The 19,484-nt window shown below is 64.2% G+C and overlaps 3 protein-coding genes across 6 annotated transcripts; 2 read left to right on the top strand and 1 right to left on the bottom strand.

Moving 5' to 3' along the window:
* The first annotated feature begins 1 nt into the window (after window position 1).
* Window positions 2-8,391, top strand: SNX17 (sorting nexin 17). The gene is made up of 15 exons (XM_040598055.1): window positions 2-108; window positions 3,057-3,131; window positions 3,509-3,626; window positions 4,019-4,083; window positions 4,263-4,373; window positions 4,800-4,890; window positions 5,092-5,179; window positions 5,569-5,638; window positions 5,750-5,842; window positions 5,990-6,193; window positions 6,553-6,675; window positions 6,811-6,888; window positions 7,078-7,152; window positions 7,488-7,529; window positions 7,618-8,391. Exons 1-15 carry the CDS (start codon window positions 49-51, stop codon window positions 7,735-7,737), a joined length of 1,413 nt encoding a protein of 470 aa, XP_040453989.1. The 5' UTR covers window positions 2-48; the 3' UTR covers window positions 7,738-8,391.
* Window positions 8,392-8,501: 110 nt separating this feature from the next.
* ZNF513 (zinc finger protein 513) lies at window positions 8,502-13,199 on the bottom strand. 4 transcript variants are annotated; one of them, XM_040598051.1, is made up of 4 exons: window positions 13,078-13,173; window positions 12,907-13,008; window positions 9,905-10,498; window positions 8,502-9,660 (listed from the first exon to the last, which is right to left on the bottom strand). In XM_040598051.1, the coding sequence occupies exons 1-4, from the start codon at window positions 13,115-13,117 to the stop codon at window positions 8,909-8,911; spliced, it is 1,488 nt and encodes a 495-aa protein (XP_040453985.1). In that variant the 5' UTR covers window positions 13,118-13,173; the 3' UTR covers window positions 8,502-8,908. The 4 variants fall into 4 exon arrangements, with proteins under 4 accessions (XP_040453985.1, XP_040453986.1, XP_040453987.1 ...); XM_040598052.1 differs by having other exon boundaries at window positions 9,905-10,495; XM_040598053.1 differs by lacking the exon at window positions 12,907-13,008 and having other exon boundaries at window positions 13,078-13,199.
* A 1,251-nt stretch (window positions 13,200-14,450) lies between these two features.
* Window positions 14,451-18,284, top strand: LOC121090639 (E3 ubiquitin-protein ligase RNF19B-like). Its single transcript, XM_040599364.1, has 6 exons — window positions 14,451-14,565; window positions 15,997-16,226; window positions 16,675-16,789; window positions 16,980-17,117; window positions 17,449-17,641; window positions 17,787-18,284. The coding sequence occupies exons 1-6, from the start codon at window positions 14,451-14,453 to the stop codon at window positions 17,944-17,946; spliced, it is 951 nt and encodes a 316-aa protein (XP_040455298.1). The 3' UTR covers window positions 17,947-18,284.
* Window positions 18,285-19,484: the final 1,200 nt, after the last annotated feature.

The raw sequence follows: 19,484 nt of genomic DNA, 5'->3' as shown, positions 1-19,484 counted from the left end.
CGGCGCGCGGCAGGTAGCGGGGGCGCGCGTCCCGGCCCCGGCCCCGCCATGCACTTCTCCATCCCCGAGACCGAGACCCGCGCCGGCGACGGCGGCACCGCCTACGTGGTGAGCGGGGCCGGAGCGGCGCTGTCCCGCGGGGCGGAGCGGGGCGATGCGGCCCGGTTGCGGCGGGGCCCCGCGGCGGCGGGGACAGCGCCCGGTGGGGCCGGGTGCGAGTCCGCTGTCCCGGGGCGGACGCTGCCCGCGCCCTGCCCGGTTGGGGCCGTGTGAGCCCGCGGGCCCTGTGGCGGGTGGCCTGTGCGGGCCGGGGGAGGCGGCCAGCCCTCCCCCGTGGCCGGCCGCCACCCCTCAGACGGCCGGGCGGGCGTTGGGCCGCGCCGCCTCTGCGCCCCGCGGGCGGGCCCTGCGGTTCAAGCCAGATCCCGGCGGGTTCGGGGGAGTGTCCCTGGGCTGCGACCCCATTGGGGGTGCTGGGGCCGTGCCCTGCGCGGGGGTGGGGGGGAGCGGCTCGCCCGGTGCGCTGCGGCCCGGGGGGGCCCGGGGCCCGGCTCATCCTGGCCCGGCGGCCCGTCCGTTCCTCCCGGCTTCCTGTTTTGCTGGGCTGGCCGTGCCCGCCCTGCGGCTGCCGAGCACCTCCGGGAGCGGCTCCCCGAGGCCTCGGCGCGGGCTGTGGTGGGCAGAGCCCCCCGGGTGCGGCCGCAGGGCCGGGGCCTGGCCCGCGCCCACCAGCTCCGGGCCTCGCGGCCGTGCCGTGGGGACCCCGAGCCCCCCGCTTCTGCCGACATCCCTCTCTGGGGGGGTCTCCTCAACCCTCTGGGATGCGCAGTGCGTGGGGGACAGGGGCGGCCGTCATCCTGGGCTGCAGGAAGGGCGGCGAAGGGCCCTGGTGATCCACGAGGGCCCCGAGGTGTTCGGCCCTGTGCCTCCCCCTGCACTTTGCCCTCAGGTGTCGCGATGGCCCCTTGGGTGGGGGAGGGCCATGTCCCCAGCATCCCCAGCATCAGAGGACTGCTCCTCTGCAGCCCCAGCTGTGGGCAGGAGCTGGTGACCCTGCAGACAGCCTTGCCGGTGCCAGCCCCCGAGCTGACGCTGGGCAGGCGTGAGTGCTGCCTGCGCCACCTGGCCACCCCTGCCCCGCACCGGTCTCCTGGGCCCTTGACAGGGACCCTGCGCAGCAGGGTCCTTTGGCTTGACCCTTGGCAAAACCTTTGGCTTGGGGGGATGGTGTGAGAAGGCAGCTGAGCTCCAGCGTGGCCTGCCCAGGTGCCTCTGCTGACCCTGGGCAGCCCCAGCTTGCAGGGGCAGGACGCTTGGGGCTTCCAGTGAGCGAAAGAGCAGTGGGTGATACCTGGCTGGGCTGTGATCGCTGCCTGCAGGCACATTTGCAGCCCCTGCAGTGCACCCCTCCTGCCCTCCCAAACACCGTTCTGGGGACAGCAGGACCTGCTCCGGCACAGAGGGGATAGCATTGTCCCCTGAGAGGATCGGTGGCTGGGGCATGGAGTGGCTGGGGCTTGTGTGCTGTGCGGCCCTGTGCCTGTGGCATCAGTGGAGACCTGAGCTGGGGCAGGGGTGCAGCAGCCAGGGCCCAGCTCTGTGGGATCCCCTGCAGCAGGGGCAGTTGCCTCCCCAACTCTGTAGGGCTCCCTCCAAGCTGTGGGACAGACGAGCCCTGGCTGGGCTGGTGCTGCCTGGGGCAGAGGTGTCCCAGAGGGATTCCAGCCTCTCCCCTGGCTCAGGGGGCATGTCCCGGGGCTGGGGTGGGAGGCACGTCCTGCTGGGCTCTCTGCAGCAACCCTTACACTTTCAGCACCCCAGTAGTGCTGGGGCATGTTGTGGTGGCCCAGGGGTGGGCAGGCAGGCAGCACATGAGGAAGGAATCCCCTGCTCTGTGGTGAGGGCTGGCAGTGGCTGTGCATCCCGGGAGGTGGTGGAGAGAGCCCAGGCCCACAGCCTTTGGTGGTGTGGACATCCCGGCTGTGCAGCTCTGACTGGATGCCAGGCTCCTGCTTTGCTGGCCTGAACACAGCCCAGGTTGCTGTGCTCGCCACTGCATTGCTGTGCTCGCTCCTCCAAATGTTGTGGGCCTGCAGAATGGAGAGCAGCTGCTGGCTGCCACTTCTTGCCGCAGGGAGTGGGGAGGGGTCTCCTTACTTGCTGACTTGGGGACACCCGCATCCCTGAGGCTGCAGTATGGCTCCATACTCTCTCCCAGTGGCTGGGCAGCTGCAGGGTTATGTCTTCCTGGTGTTCATCAGACACACCTCTTGGATGCACTTGTACTTCCTGAGCAGTTTTGACCATATCCACTGAGCTGCAGGTCTGTGCTGACGCTGATGTGTCTTCAGAGGAGCAGCACACAGAAACCTTCCAGTGCTGTACTTATACTCACCTGTGCAAGTCCTGGGCATTTGATCAGTCTGTGCTTGCTAATGCATAGCCCTTGACTGCTGACAGCAGCCCCTCCTGGTCCTGGCTGGGCTGAGGGCTGTGGCTGTGCCTGCCTGGGGCTGCTGGTTGCATGCATTGGTGTCCACGGGCAGCTTTGGAGTGTGAGGGCCCTGCTCTTCTTCCAGCTGCTGAGGGTGCTGCCCCTGAGAGCCGGAGAAATCTCCGGCCCTGTGAGGGAAGTGCTGCGGAGCTGTGTGCTCCAGGGCAGCACATGGAGGGGATCCAGGCAGCGGGTGGCATGCTGCTGTGACCGGGCTGGTGCCTGCAAAGCAAACCCAGCTGCTGTGACCGGGCTGGTGCCTGCAAAGCAAACCCAGCTGCTGTGGTGGTGCCTGGCCTGGCATGGGCACGTGAGGGTTCCAGGTGGGTCCTGGTGCTTCCTCTGGACCTGGTGGGTCCAGGAGCTGACCTCTGCTGACAGGAAGGGATGGCTGGGGGTGCCCTATCTGCTCTTTGGCACGGTCCTCAGGGGTGTCACATCTTCCTGGGCCGGTCCCTGCAGAGGCTTCTCCTTGGGGTGGCCTGTGTGCCCCAAGCTGGGCAGGCCCTGGGGCCCCTCCATTGGGCAGGTGCTGGGATCTGACTGGTGTCTCTCCCTGCAGGCCTACAACATCCACGTGAATGGGGTGTTGCACTGCCGAGTGCGTTACAGCCAGCTCCTGGGGCTGCATGAGCAGGTAGGGAGATGTCCCCAGCAGCGGTGGGAGCTGCTGCTGACTGACCCCACTCCTGCAGGGCAGCACTGTGGGTTCTGCTGTGCTCGTGGCCCGCTGGGTGCTGCGGGGAGGCACTGAGCGCTGCTGGAGAGCTGGCATGCCGGCTGCTGCGCTGGCTGTGGGCAGGGTGTTGGTTTCTCTTCCTTGGCACAGGGTGCAGGCCTCCTCCTGCTCTGTGACATCCCACCTTCTTGCAAACTGCTGGCTGTCCATTTGGATGAGGAAGGCTGTTGAGCCTTCTGGTCCCCTTGCCAGGCCCCTGGAAATCAGCTGGGGTGGGGGGTTAGAGCAGCCACTATCTCCCTGGAGGCACTGGCAGCACTCTGCTCTCTTCCCAGTTAAGGAAAGAGTATGGTGCTAATGTGGTCCCAGCCTTTCCCCCAAAGAAGATCTTCACACTCACCCCGGCAGAAGTAGAGCAACGACGGGAACAGCTGGAGAAATACATGCAGGCTGGTAAGCTGGGTCTGCCCTGTGCTGCAGCTCAGGGCCAGCTGTCCCCTTCTTGGTTGCTCAGGGCACTGGGGCACTGCCCGCATCTTCCTTCCCACTTTTACATTTACTGTGGCCCATGTTGGTATTCTCAGTCTTGCTCTGGCGTTAGCTGGCCTTGTCCACTGGGTGTCAGCTCCTCTGTCGCAGCCCCTTCCCTGCACTTGCAGAGGTGAGACCCACTAGTGCCTCCACCTGTGGGGAGTCCGTGGCTGCCAATGTGTACCCCCTACATGCAGTGCATGCTTAGTCTGGATGCAGGCTCTGAGGGGCCACCGAGTGGATGGGCATTGGCTTGGGTCCCTGCCCCTTCCCACATCTTAACGTCTGACTCCTTGCTCATCTTCCACCCCCAGTGCGGCAGGACCCGACGCTGGGAGGCAGTGAGACCTTCAACAGCTTTCTGCGCAAGGCCCAGCAGGTGAGGGGGCAGGAGCCGCTGGATGTGGTGGGCTGCTGGGGCAGCCTGTGTGGGGGTGAGTGCTGACCACTGGGGCTGGGCGGTGCGTGCTGGGGCCCTTGGACTGTGGGGCAGTCTGAGTGGTGCGAGGGTGGTCTGCGGTGGAGGGGCCAGGGTGCCAGTCCAGTTTCTCTGTCCAGGAGACGCAGCAGATACCCACAGAGGAGGTGGTGCTGGAAGTGCTGCTCTCCAATGGCCAGAAGGTTAAGGTCACCATCCTTACCTCGGACCAGACAGAGGATGTCCTTGAGGTGCGAAAGTTCTTGTGTTGGGTGGGACCAGCTCCTCCTGCTGAGTTCTGTGGTTTCCCACATGTTGCAGGGGTTCCCTCAGCCTGGCAGCCATTCAGCCCTCCCTGCCGCATCCCTACCCACCCCACAGAGCAGGGTTGTCCAGAGGGGCTGAAGAGCGGTGGAGCTGGGGAGAGCATGCCGATGTGCTCGTGACCCTTTCTGGGTCCAGACTGATGTCAGGAGGCTCCCAGCTCTATCATGGTGGTGGTGATCCCCTGGGCCCCACTTGCCCGTCCTGCCCTGGCCCCCAGCCCAGCAGAGGTGCTGCCTTCCTGCTGTTGGGAGGCCCCAGAGCATGCGTGCAGGCTGGATCCTGCCACGGGGTAAGGATGTAGAAGTGCTGCCTCTCTGCAGGAAGTGGTGACCTCCTGCTCTTGCTCCCAGGCTGTGGCCTCCAAGCTGGATCTGCCAGATGACCTGGTCGGCTACTTCAGCCTCTTCCTAGTGAGAGAGACCAAGGACGGAGCTTTCTCCTGTGAGTAGAGCACACTGGAGACCCACAAGGGCTGCGGTGGGATGTCTGCCCTGCACCCTGCCCTGGAGTAAGAGCTGTGTGCTTGGACCAGACGGTCCTGGGTGGGGGGATCCAGCATGTTCCCCTGGGGTGTCCTAGCTGGTGGGGGTCTGGTGGGCTCCTGCTGCCCCAAGCTGCTGCTGAGCTGCTGTTTCCCTGCAGTCGTGCGGAAGCTGCAGGAGTTTGAGCTGCCGTATGTGTCCGTCACCAGCCTGCATAACCCTGAGTTCAGGATCATCCTGCGCAAGAGGTGAGTGGCAGGGCTGGAGGGGGCAGTGACTGCCAAAGCAGTGGGGTGGTGTCTGGGGCGCCCTGCTCTGCACAGGGGCCGCCCCCTGCCTCACCATTGCTGTCTGCAGGGTGCTTTGGCCCCCAGCAACACACCCAGGTGTCCCAGGCCGTGACACCGGGGGCCAGGCTGCCCTGCTGGATTTGGTCCCTGTTTCTGTTTTCCCAGACACGGCTCTTGCTGCCTCTGGCATCTGCTTGAGAGGGGGAGTTGGGGTGTGGCAACTGATGGGCTACCAGGGGAGCTGGCCAGAGACCTGGCTCGGCGCCTTGCCCTAGTATGGGAGATGTATTTCTCCCCATTGCTGTTTGGAGCTGGGGAATAAGTTGACCCATGTGGTTCCCTTCTAGCTACTGGGACTCCTCCTATGACGATGATGTAATGGAGCATCGTGTGGGGCTGAACTTGCTGTATGCTCAGGTGAGGGTCTGTGTGGCCCAGCTGGGTGAGAAGGGGCACTGCACCACTCGGTTATGGCTGTGCGGGGTCTCAGGTGGGCCCCACTGCTCACCAGCCTCTGCTTCTTGGTAGACGGTGTCAGACATCGAGCATGGATGGATCCTTGTCAACAAGGAACAGCACCGGCAGCTGAAGTCCCTGCAGGAAAAAGTCTCCAAGAAGGAGGTAGGGGAGGGCAGGATGCTGTGACTGGAGCAGTCCAGGCACTGGCCTGGCACCAGTCCTGTGTGAACGTGTGGTGCTGAGTTTGTTGCCTGTTCCTGGCTCAGGAGTTGTGGTGTCTGTGCTGAACTTCCCTGGCTCTGTCCACAGTTCATCCGCCTGGCGCAGACCCTGAAGTACTACGGTTATCTCAAGTTTGACCCCTGCGTCACTGACTTCCCTGAGAAGGGATGCCATGTCGTCGTCAGTGCTGGCAACAATGAGCTCAACTTCCAGGTGCGGCTGCCGAGCGAGCAGATCAAGGAAGGCAGCTTCAAGGTCACGCGCATGCGGTGCTGGCGGGTCACATCCTCGGTGAGTGCCACTTGCCTGTGGGGCCCTGGAGAGCAGGGAAGGCTCGTGGGGGTCTGGTGGGACCTGGCTGTGCTGGGCCGGTCCAGCAGCTGTCCCTGGGAAAGGTGCTGGATGTGTTGCCTGCTTCCAGCCCAGCTGGCCTGGGGAAGGTCCGAATCGTGATTTGGGGTTGAGGGGGTCATTGGTGTGAGGACATTTGAGGGGCCTGCTGCTGTGAGGGGACCTGATGGTGCTGGAAGGCCAGTGGGAGCTGGGCAGGGTGTCCAGCAGCCAGCTGGAGCTACCCTTTTGGCACAGGGTCCTGGGAAGCTGGTGTCTTTCCCTCTGGAGGCTCCCAGCCTTAGCACGTGCCCTTGCAGGTGCCAATGAGCAATGGTCCCTCGGGGAGCAGCCCAGGGAAGTCTGAGGTGAAGCTGGAGTTGGCTTTCGAGTATCTAATGAGCAAGGACCGGCTGCAGTGGGTCACCATCACCAGCCCACAGGTAGGGCTGCCTGCGTGCCAGGCTGGCAGCGGACAAGGATGGGAGTGAGGGAGTGGCTGTGCAGGAAAGGGCTTGGCGTGGTGTGTTGGGAAGGCTGTGCGGTGCGTGGAGCCTCATGACACCTCTCCCTTGCAGGCGATCATGCTGAGCATCTGCCTTCAGTCCATGGTGGACGAGCTGATGGTGAAGAAGTCTGGAGGCAGCATCCGCAAGGTGACAGCTGGGGCTGGATGTTGTCTCTGGGGTGGGATCCCATCTTGCCCCTGCGACTCCTTGGGGTCTAGGCTGGGCCCTGCTTGCTCTTCTCAGGATGGGGCCGGCTCAAGGATCCCCAGGGGCCATCTTAACCTCTGGAGTTGCCCATGGGGACCCTGCGGCTGAGCTGAGCTTCTCCCCTTGCAGATGTTTCGCCGGCGGGTGAATGGGACCCTGCGGCGCTCAGACAGCCAGCAGGCCGTGAAATCGCCCCCACTGCTGGTGAGTGGGACCCTGTGGCCCTGGCAGGGGGAGACCAGTGCGACTGTGGGCTGGCTTTGCTGTATTGGGTACCAGAGCCTACCACCCCCAGAGGTGCCACTGTCCCCTTGGCAGGGCTGGGGCAAGCCCAGAGGACAGCAGGGCTGCCGTGCCCCATTCCCATAGCCATGGGAAGAGAAAGAACCATGGACCAATCTCCAGGAGCCAGACTCCCCGGGGGAGGGAAGAGAGGGTAGCCTGGCCTTGTCCCAGGAGGGCGAGTGGTAGCTAATGGTGGGTAGGGTGGTTGGCATGTCCCACCACCCCAGTGCTGCCTGACTGTGCCATCCCCACAGGACTCGCCTGACGCCTCCCGGGAGCCGATGGCCAAACTCTCGGTGAGTTGTGTGTGGGTGCACTGTCGCCATCACCCTCGTACTAAGCAGGGGGGAGTGGGATCCTCCCTAATGCCTTCCCTCTCCACAGAGCAAGCTCACCTCTGTCAGCCTTCGAGGGATCAGCCACTCCAGCTCTGCTAACGATGTGGGCGCTAACAACTTCCATGGCAATTACGCCTTTGAGGGTATTGGCGATGAAGATCTGTAGTGCCCCCCTTCCTAAGACAGCAACAGCCGAGGGCCTTCGCTGAGGAATGTACGACCTGCAGCCAGGTTGCAATCAACGTGCCTCTCACCTGCTACATCCACCTTCCCCTGCTCCCCTGGGCTGGGGAGCTCACCCCCAGCCCACTGCTGCCTTTGGGGTGGGGGCAGCTGAACTCCTGCTGCTGGCTCCAGCTGGGAGAGGGCTCGTTCCCAGGGCTGCAACAGCCCAACCCGAGCAGCGAGCAGCGTGCCCAGGCTGAGCCCTGGAGCAGTGTCGCGGAGCCTGGCCCAGCGCGGGGGCAGAGCTGCCCCTTCCCCAGCTGGGATGGCCTGGCTTGAGTGCCCAGCTGCGCAGGGGGGCAGCTGCCCCGGGTGGCTGGGCCAGCGGCTTGGCAGCAGCAGCCTGGTGGCACTGAGCAGCTCTTGTGAGGCTCTGTAATGCCAAATTAGCGTTTAGGTTTCTGCTCAAGGGACAGACTGCAGTACACTGTCTCCAGGGGGCTCTGCGCAGAGCCCCTTCTCTAACCCGCTCATAGACTCCAGCGTAATCTAGGCTTGTAACCACGTATCTCCTGCTGCTCAGACCGACCGAGCATTAATGGACAGTAACCGATGTTTACACACCAATGATGATTAAAATGGATCCTGATTGGTACTGGGCTGTCTGTTGGGAGGTGGTCACTATCCCTCTTCTCCCTGCACACCTTGCCAGCCCCACACTGTCCTCTCCTGAAGCAGAACAAGGCCCCCAGGGAGAATAGCAGATAACAAAACTGACCGTTTAATGCATTTATACACAATATAAATTACACTGACCAGCATGGAAACAGCCATGGAACCAGTCCTGTTCCCCCCTCCCCCCTTTTCCCCAGACTCTGGCAGAGGAAGGCTCCAACAGGCAGGAACAGGCAGGTACCACACCGCGGGGGTGCCTGGGGACACAGCACCACCGCCGTTGGGCCAGGCACCTGAGCCTGGAACCCAAGCTGCTGGTTGTGGCTTCACGCTGCCCAGGCAGGCGAGGGCTGCTGGAGACCCCGGTGCACCCACATAAGGCAGCCCCAAGCCCCCCTGGAGTCTGCTGCCCATCCCTCCCCCAGGGAGGGCGGGGGCCGAGGCACCCCGGGCCTGATGCAGGGCTGGGCACCCCTGCAGCTGGGCTAAGTGCTGTCTCAGGGCAGGGCCGTGCCCACGGCTGGAGGGGCCAGGAGGGCTTTGGCATTGCGTGGGTTTACCCAGCTCTCGGCTGTGTGGCCGTGGATCTTCTGGTGGCGCTTGTAGTTGTCCCAGTGGCCAGTGGTGTAGGGGCAGTCCCGGCACTGGAAGGGCTTCTCACCCGTGTGCCGCAGCATATGCCGCTTCAGGTTCATGCTCTGGTTGCAGCTGTAGTTGCAGAGGCTGCACTGGAAGGGCTTGTCACCCGAGTGGATGCGCCCGTGACGCTTGAGGTTGGCCAGGTTGCCACAGGCATAGTCGCAGAGCTGGCACTTGTAGGGCTTCTCGCCCGTGTGCACTCGCTGGTGCCGCTTCAGGTTGTCGAGGTGGGCAGAGGCGTAGGGGCAGAGCGGGCAGGCAAATGGCTTCTCCCCACTGTGTGTCTTCATGTGCCGTGCCAAGTGGTTGGGGTAGTGGGTGACGAAGGGGCAGAGGCTGCAGGCAAAGCCTTTGTCCCCAGTGCCCTTGCGAGGGCTGGCGCCCGGCTCGGTGCCCAGCACCGCCAGGCTGCAGCGCCCGCAGACCTGCTCAGCCAGGCCCTCATCCTGGGCGAACCCGTCGTCCAGCACCAGCCCACACATGCGGCATGTGAAGGGGAAGAGCAGCTCCGGCAGCGCGGCTGCCTCCTCGCCCCGCAGCCGAGTGCAGCCAGGCAGGAAGGGGCCGCTGCTGCTGCCCACGTGCAGGCTCAGCTCTGGCAGCAGCGGTTCTGCGGGAAAAACACAAAACAGGGCTGTGAGCGGGATGAGGCAGTGCTGGCAGGGCTCAGCTCTGTGACAAGCTGTGGGCTCTGGGGTGACGGTGCCCTGGCTGAGGCTGGTGGCACATGGTGCCACACTGGGCACAGGTTGATGGCAGGATGCGCATCCTGGCCCTTCGCCAGCCCTGGGGCTGTGCCATGGGAGGGGTCCCCCCAGCAGCTCTCCCCTCCCCCCCACACCCCCTCTCTTTACCTGGGTCCTTGTCCCGCCGGTGCGGCCCCTCGCCTTCGGGCAGGCGGTGGCTGAGCATGTGCCGCTTCAGGTTGCGGCTCTGGTTGCAGCGATAGTCGCAGGCAGCACACTGGAAGGGCTTGTCCTGGCTGTGGACTCGTTCATGACGTTTGAGGTTCCCCAGACTGCTGCAGGCGAAGCTGCAGCACGTGCAGCGGTACGGCTTCTCCCCTGTGTGCGTGCGCAGGTGTCGGGTCAGGTTCACCAGCTGGGCAGAGGCGTAGGCACACTGCGGGCACGCAAACGGCTTCTCCCCGTTGTGCGTCTTCATGTGGCGCTTGAGGTGGCTGGAGTAGTGGGAGGCGAAGGGGCAGAGCTGGCAGGAGTACACGATGCGCTGGCTGCGGCCCCCTTCCGTGCCGGCACACTGCAGGCAGCTCTGGCCTAGGCTGGCAGCCAGCTGCAGCCCACACTGGCGGCAGGGCAGCGCTGCAGGGCCGGGCTCCCCACCCTCCTCGGGGTCACTCTCCACGCTCAGCTGCTGGTACCCGGAGGAGCAGTCGTCGTCGCTCAGCGCATATGCTGGGATGGCAATCTTTCCCACCAGGGTATCTGCTGAGAAGACCATGGGGATGGGACGGTGTCAGCCATGCTGGCTTAGGCACAGCCCCTCTGCTTGTGCCACCAATCCCCGCAGGGTCCACCTCAAGGAAGGGACCGCAGGAAGCGGGGGCCAGGCAGCTGTGCCCACCCTGGCAGCACCCTGCAGGGGTCCACCACACCACCCACAGAGGGGTGAGGAGCTTCATGGCCGTAAGCTGCCCTGACAGCCTGCTGCAGGGCCTGTCCTGGGCCCCTTGGGTAACACTGTCATCTCTGCCCTGCAGCTGGCCGAGCTGGGCGGTCAGCCTGCGGCCAATACCCCCAGCACAAGGAGGGCAGGTGGCGAGGGGCACAGGAGCGGGGCAGGCACCCACTGTTACTGGTGGGCCTGGCCGGTGGGAAGCAGTGACGTTGGGAGGGTGTTGAGTGCAGCCTGACCCTGGCAGGAAAGCTGGGAGCCCATAAAGCTCGCTCCGGGCCCCCTGTTGCTGTTCTGCTGCCCCAGCCCTGGGTCCTGCTCCCCATGGGGCCTCAGCACCAGCCCCGCTCCATCACACTGGGAAACAGACCTTCCCCGGCCCCACGTGGCACTGCTGTCCCGTGGCAGTGGGAGGAAGTCTGGGCCAGGCTCTGAGGGCACTTCTGCTTCCTGGTTGGGCACAGACCCATCCTCCTGCAGCCCCTGAGGCAGTGCCTGTGCCCCAGGGAGGGATGACAAGAGCAGAGCCTGCTACCCTGCAGCTGCTTCAGGCTGGCCTGTGGGCCCCACACCCCAGATGTGTCCCCAGGCTGGTGCTTGGGGCCAGAATGGCAGCGACATATAGCCAAAGCCTTGCCACCACCAGTCTCAAGCTGTGCCCAGCTGTCCCTGTGCTGTGCCTGACCTGGAGCCCCGGGGCCTGCAAGACCCAACACATGCCCCCTGCCCCAGAAAGCTGCCTGGGCCGATTCACCCCTTCACTACTGCCCAGCTCCCAGAACCCCAGGCAGGTGCAGGATTGAGGCTGCTCCCATGTGGTGGGACAGGGTGGCCTCCCAGCCCCCGGTACCCCTTCACAAGCACTGCCTGAAGCGCAGACACCAGAATGGGGCATCCTGTGAGGGCCTGGCTATTGCCAGGGGAACTCTCAACCCTGCCTCAAGCCCCACACCAAGGGACTCCCCAGCCTCCTCAGCTTGGGCCCACAGTCCAGCAGTGCCACAGCATCCCTAGAGCAGTCCCCTCAGTCTGGCTGTGTCTGTGCTCCCCACATGGGACAGTGTGGCTCATGGGGTGAGGATGAGCACATGACCAGTGATGGCTCTCCTGACCTACTCAGTGGGCCCTGAAGTGCCTGGTCCTTCTCCCCGGCTGGGGCTAGCAGCTGTGATCGGGAAGGAAGAAGGTATTTCAGACAGCAAAGAGCATCTTTCAGCCCTCACCGTGTCCAGCTCCGAGAGCTGCCGAGTGAGCTTTGTCCCACCACTGGGCCCTGCCACAGGCTGTGGGGAAGTGCAGCCCTCAGAGCAGAACCCCATCTGCCAGGCAGCTGGGACTGTGCCTCGGCATGAGAGTGGGAGCTGCTGGCACAGCCCAGCACGGCTGCCAAGCACACGCACCGGAGCACAGCCCTTGCAGACAGCAAGGGGACAGAGCCACAGGCTCTGTGCCCTCCTCATCTCGCCATTCTGTTTCTATGTTATTCTGTTCACCACTCACCATTGAGGGCAGCGAGTGATGCACCCACTGGTCCTTGTGAGGTACCTTAATGGAGCCAAAGCAGCGTCTGCTCCTCTGGCTGCCTTGTGGCTCTAGCTGACCTGGAGCCCAGCATGCTGCCAGCTGGGCAGGTGCTGGCTGGCCTTGCCGCGGGGCCTGCAAGCAGAGGCTGGTGGAGAGACAGCCCCGGCCCAGCTCCCCACACCACGCACTGCCAAGGGGCAGCGGTGGGGCAGGACCCCATGGGGACGAGGCCCCGGTGGGCTGCAAAGTCGTGCCCCTGCAGCTACGGGGATGAGCCCGGTGGCGGCCACGGCATGCGGCGAGGCGGCTGCCAGCTCCGGTGTACCCGCAGCCCCAGGCCAACCCTGGGGGCACAACGCACAGGGGGTGGGGTGGGAAGGCTTGACGGGAGGGAGCGCTCAGTGGGGGTCTGCGCCGGGGATCGGTGCCGGGCAGGCAGATACCACCGGCGCGGGCCCCTGCCGGGGGTCGGGGTCTTACCCCGCGGGATCCGGGAGAGGGAAACGCCCCCGGCGGCGGAGCAGCCACCGGGCGGGACCGTTCGCGGGCAAGGCGGCTGCCGGATGGGGCCATGCGCGGGGAACCGGTACCGGCAAGGCCGGGCCGCGTCCCCGCCCGGCGGCGCTCCTGGAGCGGGGGGGCCCAGGCCGGCCGTTCCCGCGGGGCGCCGCTGCCGGGCCCGGAGAGCGGCACGCACCTGGCGGTCCCTTCTCGAAGGCCAGGCCGCGGCCCAGCAGCAAGTCGCCGGGCAGCACCAGCGCCGCTCCCGCCGTCTCCTCGGGGCCGTCCTCGGCGTCCGCTGCAACACACCGAGCGCCGCGGGTCACCGCCGGGCCTCCGCCGCCCCCCTGCCCCGCTGCGCACTCACCCTTCACCGGCTGCGGGTGGCTTTGCTTCCGCCGGGGCATCGTGGCCGGCCCCGGCCCCCGCCGCCCGCCCGCCCGCCCGCGGCCCGCCAGCCGCCCCCGCCAGCCCGGGGCGGCCGCCGCCGCCCCGCCTCGACCGGGCACTTCCGTTTCCGGCCGCAGCGGGGTGGGGCAAGCGCCGGAAGCGGACGGTGGCGCCCCGGAAGCGGACCGGGCACCGGAAGCAAGAGCGGGTCCGCTGCCACCCTCTTCCCTCCCGGCACCGCGCCGGCGTCTCTGGCATGCGGCGGGGGGGCCAGGCCGCGCCGCTGGGGAGGCAGGCGGGGGATGGGCACGGCCGGGTCCCCTCGGGAGGGACGCAGTCTCGGGTGCGGTAGCGGGCGCCGGTGGGACAGAGGCTCCGGGGCAGGGCGGCGCAGGTTAACGCAGCCGCGCCCGGTGAGGCACAAACACCGCTAGCCCTCCGCCCTGGTGCCCCGCTCCCGTCTAGTGGTGCCCCCTCCGGGCCATATAGCCCCGCCCCCACCCTATATACCCACCCCGGGCCATATGGCCCCGCCCCCACCCTATATACCCACCCCGGGCCATATAGCCCCGCCCCTACCCTATATACCCCCCCGGGCCATATAGCTGCCCCCCCGGGCCGCCTTATGCAGAGGAGAGGGCTGAAGGAGCGGGGTGCCCGGGAGGGCGATGGGGACGCACCGCTGGGGGTGAAGGTTGAGACAGCTTTTCTGCCTGTGGCACCGGTGGGCTTACAGAGCTCCAGAGGCTCTGGGGATCCCAGCAGAGTGGGGGTGGGTGGTCCAGAGCCCACGTTGCCCTGGCACAAGAGGGCAGGGTGGCCAGGCAGGATGGAGAACTGACGTGAAGCAGGACACTTGAGCAGCGATGACTGGCAGCGTTCCAGTCTTTCACCACCTTGGTCCTTCCGGTGCTGAGATCCTTTCAGCCTGTATGAGGGATCTGGAGCTCTTGGCAGCGCAGAGAGGGACTCACAGTCCTGCCTGTGGTCTGATCTCCTGAGGCAACTGAAACCATCCTTTGGAGACACCCACCCGGGGTCTTGCTCCCTTGTACTGTCCTGGGAAGTGGGAACAAGTCCAGTCACGGATCAGGTTGCCCAGAGAGGTTATGCAGTCTTTGTCCTTGGAGGTTTTCAAGACCCAACTGGCATAAAGTCCTTAACCCCAGTGCTGACCCCGTTTTGGGCAGGAAGGTGGACTGGAAACCTCTTGAGGTCCCTTTCCACCTTGAATTATTCTGCGATTGTGGTGACCCCTGTGGGAACTGGCTGTAGAGGGAGGGTAGCCCAACTCCCCACAGTCAGGCATGGGAGGAGAGGCAGATGCAGAACAAACTCAGTTGGGGCACCATGACCGTGCAGTGGCTCCTCTGTGGCTGTTACCTCTGCCAGTCATACCCGCATAATCACAGCTCATTCAAGGACCACAGACCCGAGCCCTGTTGCCTGGTTCTGCCAGGAGCACGTGCGGGTGATGGGCCCCCACGTGGTGGAGCTCCTGATCTCATCTGGCAGGTCCCTGTGGTTCATAACCCCCCCTTCTCAGAAAATCTCCCCCAGTTTGTGTGGCTCAGCTCCTGGACGCTCAGAAATGCTCTGACCCTGCTAGGCAAGGAGTCCACTGGGCCCCAGGGTAGCTGTGACAGCTCCTCATGCAGCCCAGTCACACTGTAGCCCCTGGGGGAGCTCAGCCGTCTCATGCTGTCACATTTGCCTTTGCTTTGGTTGGTTTCCTGCAGCTTCTGTCTCCCGTGTCCTGGCATTGTGCAGACTGGGGACACCTAGGGCTTTGTGTCCTACTTCTTGGGGAGAAGGGCCCCTGGTTACCCTGTCTCGGGGCTTGTTCGGCCACACTGTGGTTTGGCCCATTTCCAGGGCTGGCTGTTGTGCAGCTCTGTGTGTTGGGGGCAGCAGCCCTGCTCTGGCTTAGCCATATCTTATATTCATCTGCTCTGATGCCTAGACCTGTGCCCTGGATGTGGTCCCCACCTATGGGACTCGTTCTGCCTTCTCTGTGGCTCCATTAGAAGAGCTGTCTGATGTGTCCAAGTGACTCTGGCTGTGTGAGCTGCTGCTGCTGATCCTGTTCATGGATAGTTTTTATTTGCAGGTCCCTGAGGCAGTCGAATGTGTTGGGCTTTGTGGCAGTCCCAAGGGAGCCATGGCCATGCTGTGTCATCAGCAACGATTCCCTGCTGACAGGTACCTCGGGGCCAGAGGATGGGGTTGCTTAGATCCCTGCCAGTGCTTCTTCGCTTGTGTTGTGCAGCCCGGGCCATTTAGTCAAGGTGTCATCATCCCAGTGCAGGACCTGCGCAGGCCTGGGGTGTCTGTGACCACGGGCTGGCCCCGCTGGTCAGACAGCTGATGTCCACAGTGTCGGTGCAGCTGTTGCTGCTTCGGCACTGGCTCCTGCTGTTCTGCTGAGCAGAGTCTGTGGTGACGCCATCAGTCACCTGAGACAGTGGTCCCATTGCCCTCCTCTGTGTTTGAGCACATTCCTTCCCTGCTTTCCTCCTGCGGTACCTCCCATTCTCTAACAACAATTTAAATTCAATCTCAGCCTGGTTTCCATCAGCTCCTCAGTTGTCACCTCACCAGAAAGTGCTTATCACCTGGGGTGACATGGTGCAGGACTTTACTTGTTCCCAGCAGAGCAGATGTAATCAGACTCCTCCGTCTTACCTGAGCTGTCACTAATATCTACCTCCTCCCATGCCAGTGCTTCTCCTGGTTTAGTTGTGCTGAAACACAAAAAACAGTAGAGGCTGTTGGAGTGGAGGGGTGTCAGCACCCCACAGCGGGGTTCCAGGTGGCAGCTGGAGCTCAGGGTTGGGGTGGAGGAATCTGGCTTTCTGCTTCCCCGGTGGGCCCGTGGGGCTCCCCCCAGCATGAGGATGGGCTGTGCTGGTGTCTGCCTGCCCCTGCGCAGGAACCATTGTCCCAGCCCCACTCTGTCCTCGCAGCCCCTCTGGCTGCACCTTCTGGGGGAAGAGGCCTTGGTCACTGACCCAGATCCTGTGGCAGCTGGGCATGGTGCTGGGGGCGCCTATGGTGATCTCCCTCATCGCAGGCATCGCTGTCCCTGTCATTACCATTGGGATCCCCATCTACATGGGTAGGAAGGTACTGGCAGGGGGCCCTGGAGTCCCCATGGTCGCACTCCCCACCGAGCCTGGCAGCCCATGGCCTCCGGGCCAGACAGACACGCAGTGCTCGCCACTGCCCACAGCGTGTGTCTGTGCCCCCCCTACCTCCCCCACAGTCCCTCCTGGTGGGAACCCTCTCTGCTGCCTACCCCGGCACCCGTCGCCAGTGAGGGTTCTCTCAGCCTGAAGAGGTGGGGGTTGGGGTGGGCAAAAGGAGGAAGGGGTCTCAGGGTTCCAGGGCTGTTTTCCAGGAACACCTGGGCTGTGGTGGTGGCACTATGGTGGCTGCTTGTCCCTGAGGAGGTGGAGGGGGTGTCCAGGCAGCTGTGGCTAGAGCTCTGCCAGCGCCAGGAAGAGACCCCATCCCTGGGGGCTGTGTGCTGAGATCTCTGCAGAGCCCTTCACCTGTCTCGCTTCTCCTTGAGGTGCTGGGCCAGAGCCAGAGGAGCAGCTTGTCGGGGTGCCAGCAGTGCCTCTCTGTCACTAGTAGTGTCCTCCTCTCTCTCTTTGTGTCTCCCATCATAACAGCAGTCACTGTGGGTAAGTGGCCAGGGCTGAGGGCACTGCCCATGTGCTGGGGACAGTGGGACTGGGGCCTGGGGGCTGCTGCAGTGGAGTGTGTCTGGGGGGGGGGATGTCTGAGACCTGGGGCACCAGCGTTTTGCCCAGGGGGGCAGGCCAGCTGGGGCTGTTGCTGGGGGCTGGGCGGTAGCTGCCTGTCTGCCCACAGGTGTTGGTGTGCCCCTGGTGCTCACCTATGTCTATGGGGTGGTGGTGCTGTCACTGTTTCGGAGCCGCTGGGGGTGTGGGGGTGGCCGCAGCCCACCTGGGGATCTCGGTGTGGTGGAGCTGGAGAACCTGACCAAGCGTGAGTCCTGTGCTACTGTCTGTCTGCTGGCCTGTGCCCTCCGTTGAGCTGCGCAGGCCCTGGTTCTGCCTCTGGCCTCTGTGGCTGGGACATCTCCAGAGCCAGGGGCTCCCTGTGGACTTGTGCCAGTTCTGGCCTGGCCAGTACCATGCACACCTCTGTCCCTGTGGGGAGGCTGCAGGCTGGTGTCCTGGAGAAAGCGGGTGCTGCTCAGAGCAGTCTGGGACCAGCTTGTCCCTGCTGAGAGCCTGGAGGGCCTTTCTGCTCCCTGCCACGGATGGGAAGCAGTTGTTGTGAACAGGGTGCTCAGCACCATCTCTCCCTCCACCAGTGAATGAGCTGTGGTCGGTGCTGCCCAGCCCCAGGACAGGTGAGGACGGAGCCCCAGACACAACTGCCTCCTTTCCCAGCAGCAGCCATAGCCCGCGCCCCGGGGTGGCATGGAAGGAGCGGGACAGCCAGTCAGCCAGCACAGTGACCCTTGCAGGGAGCGTGCTGAGCGAGGGCCAGGATATGTCCTACAGGTGAGCTGGGGCTGCTGTGCTGGGGAGGCAGAGGGGACTGGCGTGTCTCCTTCTTAACAGCCTTCCCCATATCTGCTGTAGTGGGCAGAGATGTGGCAACATCCCGCTTCGGGCTGCTACCCTCAGGCCCCGTGTTTGTCTGCAGGGAAGGTGTCAACATCGAGGTGGAGGTGTCAACTGAAGCAGCGCCGCACCCTGCCCGGCAGCAGAGCCTGTGCAGCGTGCTGTCAGGGCAGAGTCTCTCTGGGGACTCCCTGGGAGGCACCAGTGACAAGTGCAGCACCATGGGCATCCCTGCAGAGTGAGGGGGACTGCAGCACTGAGCAGGGAGACCCTCGATCCACAGAGCTCTCTTCTGCCACTGGCACAAAGATCCGTGCCCTGGTCACTGTCTGTGGGGCACCACCAGCCCCATGGACTGGGTCCTGGCCGTCCCCAGGCTGGGTGGGTACTGAGTGTGCTCAATGCTGCCAGCACCCTGTGCACCCCTTCCCTGAAGGCAGGCTCAAGCATTGGCACCGCTGGGAAATAAAACTACTGTCCAAGGGTCTGTCTGTCTCCTGCGGCACAGCCCCCCTCCCCGACAGCACAGCCCCCATCACAGCAGGCTTTGGTCCATGGTGTGTTCCTCTGCAGTAGGGTGGGCCCAGCCCCACACAGGCACAGGCGGGGGGACAAGCAGGGCCAGGGAGCCGGGGAAGATCGGGTATATTCCCTTAGGCAAACACCCCAGCTGAGTGCTGCGGGTGCAGGACCAGCATGGCACACAGCTGGGAGGGTGGCATGTTGCTGTAGAACTTCAGCTGGCACCAGCAAACTGAGCAACTTGGGTAGGGGTTGAGCACTGCCCCAGCTGGGCCGGCCCCTGGTGCACGGTGTGTGGCACCCATGGGACCTGTGTGCCCCAGCTGCCTTCCTGGGGGCAGCACGTGGCTGCTGGCAGACAGAGCTCGAGTGTGGTGCGGGACAGCTGCAGCTGGGGCCCAAAGCAGCCCTGAGGGTGGGAGGCCATGCACTGGGCTGGGGCAGAGCTGGGGAACACACAGGTCTCGCTATGCTGACCCGTACCCATGTATCTGCACCCTACCTGCCCCAGCAGTGTGTGGAGTGGTCCCAGCGCTGCTGGAGAGGAGGCCTGTGCCCTTGGGCCAGCTGTGGGTGATGCTTTAGCATGTGGGGTGCCACAGCATGGGGACCTACCTGGATCCTTGTGACAGGCACCCACTCCAAAGCAGGGGAGAAAGTGGTGCTGAAGGATCTATGGCTTCTCCCAGGTGGAAGGGGCATCAGTAGTAAGGGTGCCCACAGCTGCTCCCTTCCATGGTGGCACTGGGATTAAGGGCCCCCACACAGCCCTGCACTCCTGTGTGGGGTGGCCCCTGCCTGGGGGCCAGGTTAGCCCCCAGCCACTGGCAGAGCTGTGGTGCTCCACATCTTACATTGGCTTCCCTCCACTCCCCATGGGGCGCTGGCATGGGCTGCAGGGCACCCATTTCTGCATATGGATGAGGACAAGGCAGTGGTGGCCATCCTGGTCCCTCCACATGCAGGGCTGGTTGTGGCCTATCGCCCTGCCCGCAGGCAACAGGGGTGCCCCTGAGGAATGCCCTGGATGGGCTGGGGTGGGGGCAGCTGCCCCCTGACTCCCAAGCTCCTGGGGCCAAGCAGCTCAAAGTTGTGGGTCCTGATTCCCACCAAGGATCCATCCTGCAGCCAGGCCGGTTTGGAGGAACTGTGTGGGAATGCCACAGGCTACCCTGAACTGGGCAGGCAAGTGGGATCCTGCCTACGACCAGTCTGCTGCAGCATCCTTGGGAGATGTTGCGTTGAAGAGGATGGAGTA

The sequence above is a fragment of the Falco naumanni genome, chromosome 6, assembly GCF_017639655.2.
Source record: "Falco naumanni isolate bFalNau1 chromosome 6, bFalNau1.pat, whole genome shotgun sequence".
NCBI lineage: Eukaryota > Metazoa > Chordata > Aves > Falconiformes > Falconidae > Falco > Falco naumanni.
The sequence above is the reverse complement of the archived record's forward strand: the minus strand, read 5'-3'. Positions and strand labels throughout refer to the sequence as shown.

Bases quoted from the DNA above. Each gene is read 5' to 3' on its own strand.
- LOC121090639 (XM_040599364.1), top strand. From the start codon at position 14,451: ATGACCGTGCAGTGGCTCCTCTGTGGCTGTTACCTCTGCCAGTCATAC. The intron at 16,790-16,979 runs GTAAGTGGCCAG...GTCTGCCCACAG, and splicing joins CATAACAGCAGTCACTGTGG to GTGTTGGTGTGCCCCTGGTG. The intron at 17,642-17,786 runs GTGAGCTGGGGC...GTTTGTCTGCAG, and splicing joins GGCCAGGATATGTCCTACAG to GGAAGGTGTCAACATCGAGG.
- ZNF513 (XM_040598051.1), bottom strand. From the start codon at position 13,117: ATGCCCCGGCGGAAGCAAAGCCACCCGCAGCCGGTGAAGG. The intron at 10,499-12,906 runs GTGCGTGCCGCT...TGGTCTTCTCAG, and splicing joins CTTCGAGAAGGGACCGCCAG to CAGATACCCTGGTGGGAAAG. The intron at 9,661-9,904 runs GTAAAGAGAGGG...TTTTTCCCGCAG, and splicing joins CCGGCGGGACAAGGACCCAG to AACCGCTGCTGCCAGAGCTG.
- SNX17 (XM_040598055.1), top strand. From the start codon at position 49: ATGCACTTCTCCATCCCCGAGACCGAGACCCGCGCCGGCGACGGCGGC. The intron at 109-3,056 runs GTGAGCGGGGCC...CTCTCCCTGCAG, and splicing joins ACGGCGGCACCGCCTACGTG to GCCTACAACATCCACGTGAA. The intron at 7,153-7,487 runs GTGAGTGGGACC...CCATCCCCACAG, and splicing joins TGAAATCGCCCCCACTGCTG to GACTCGCCTGACGCCTCCCG.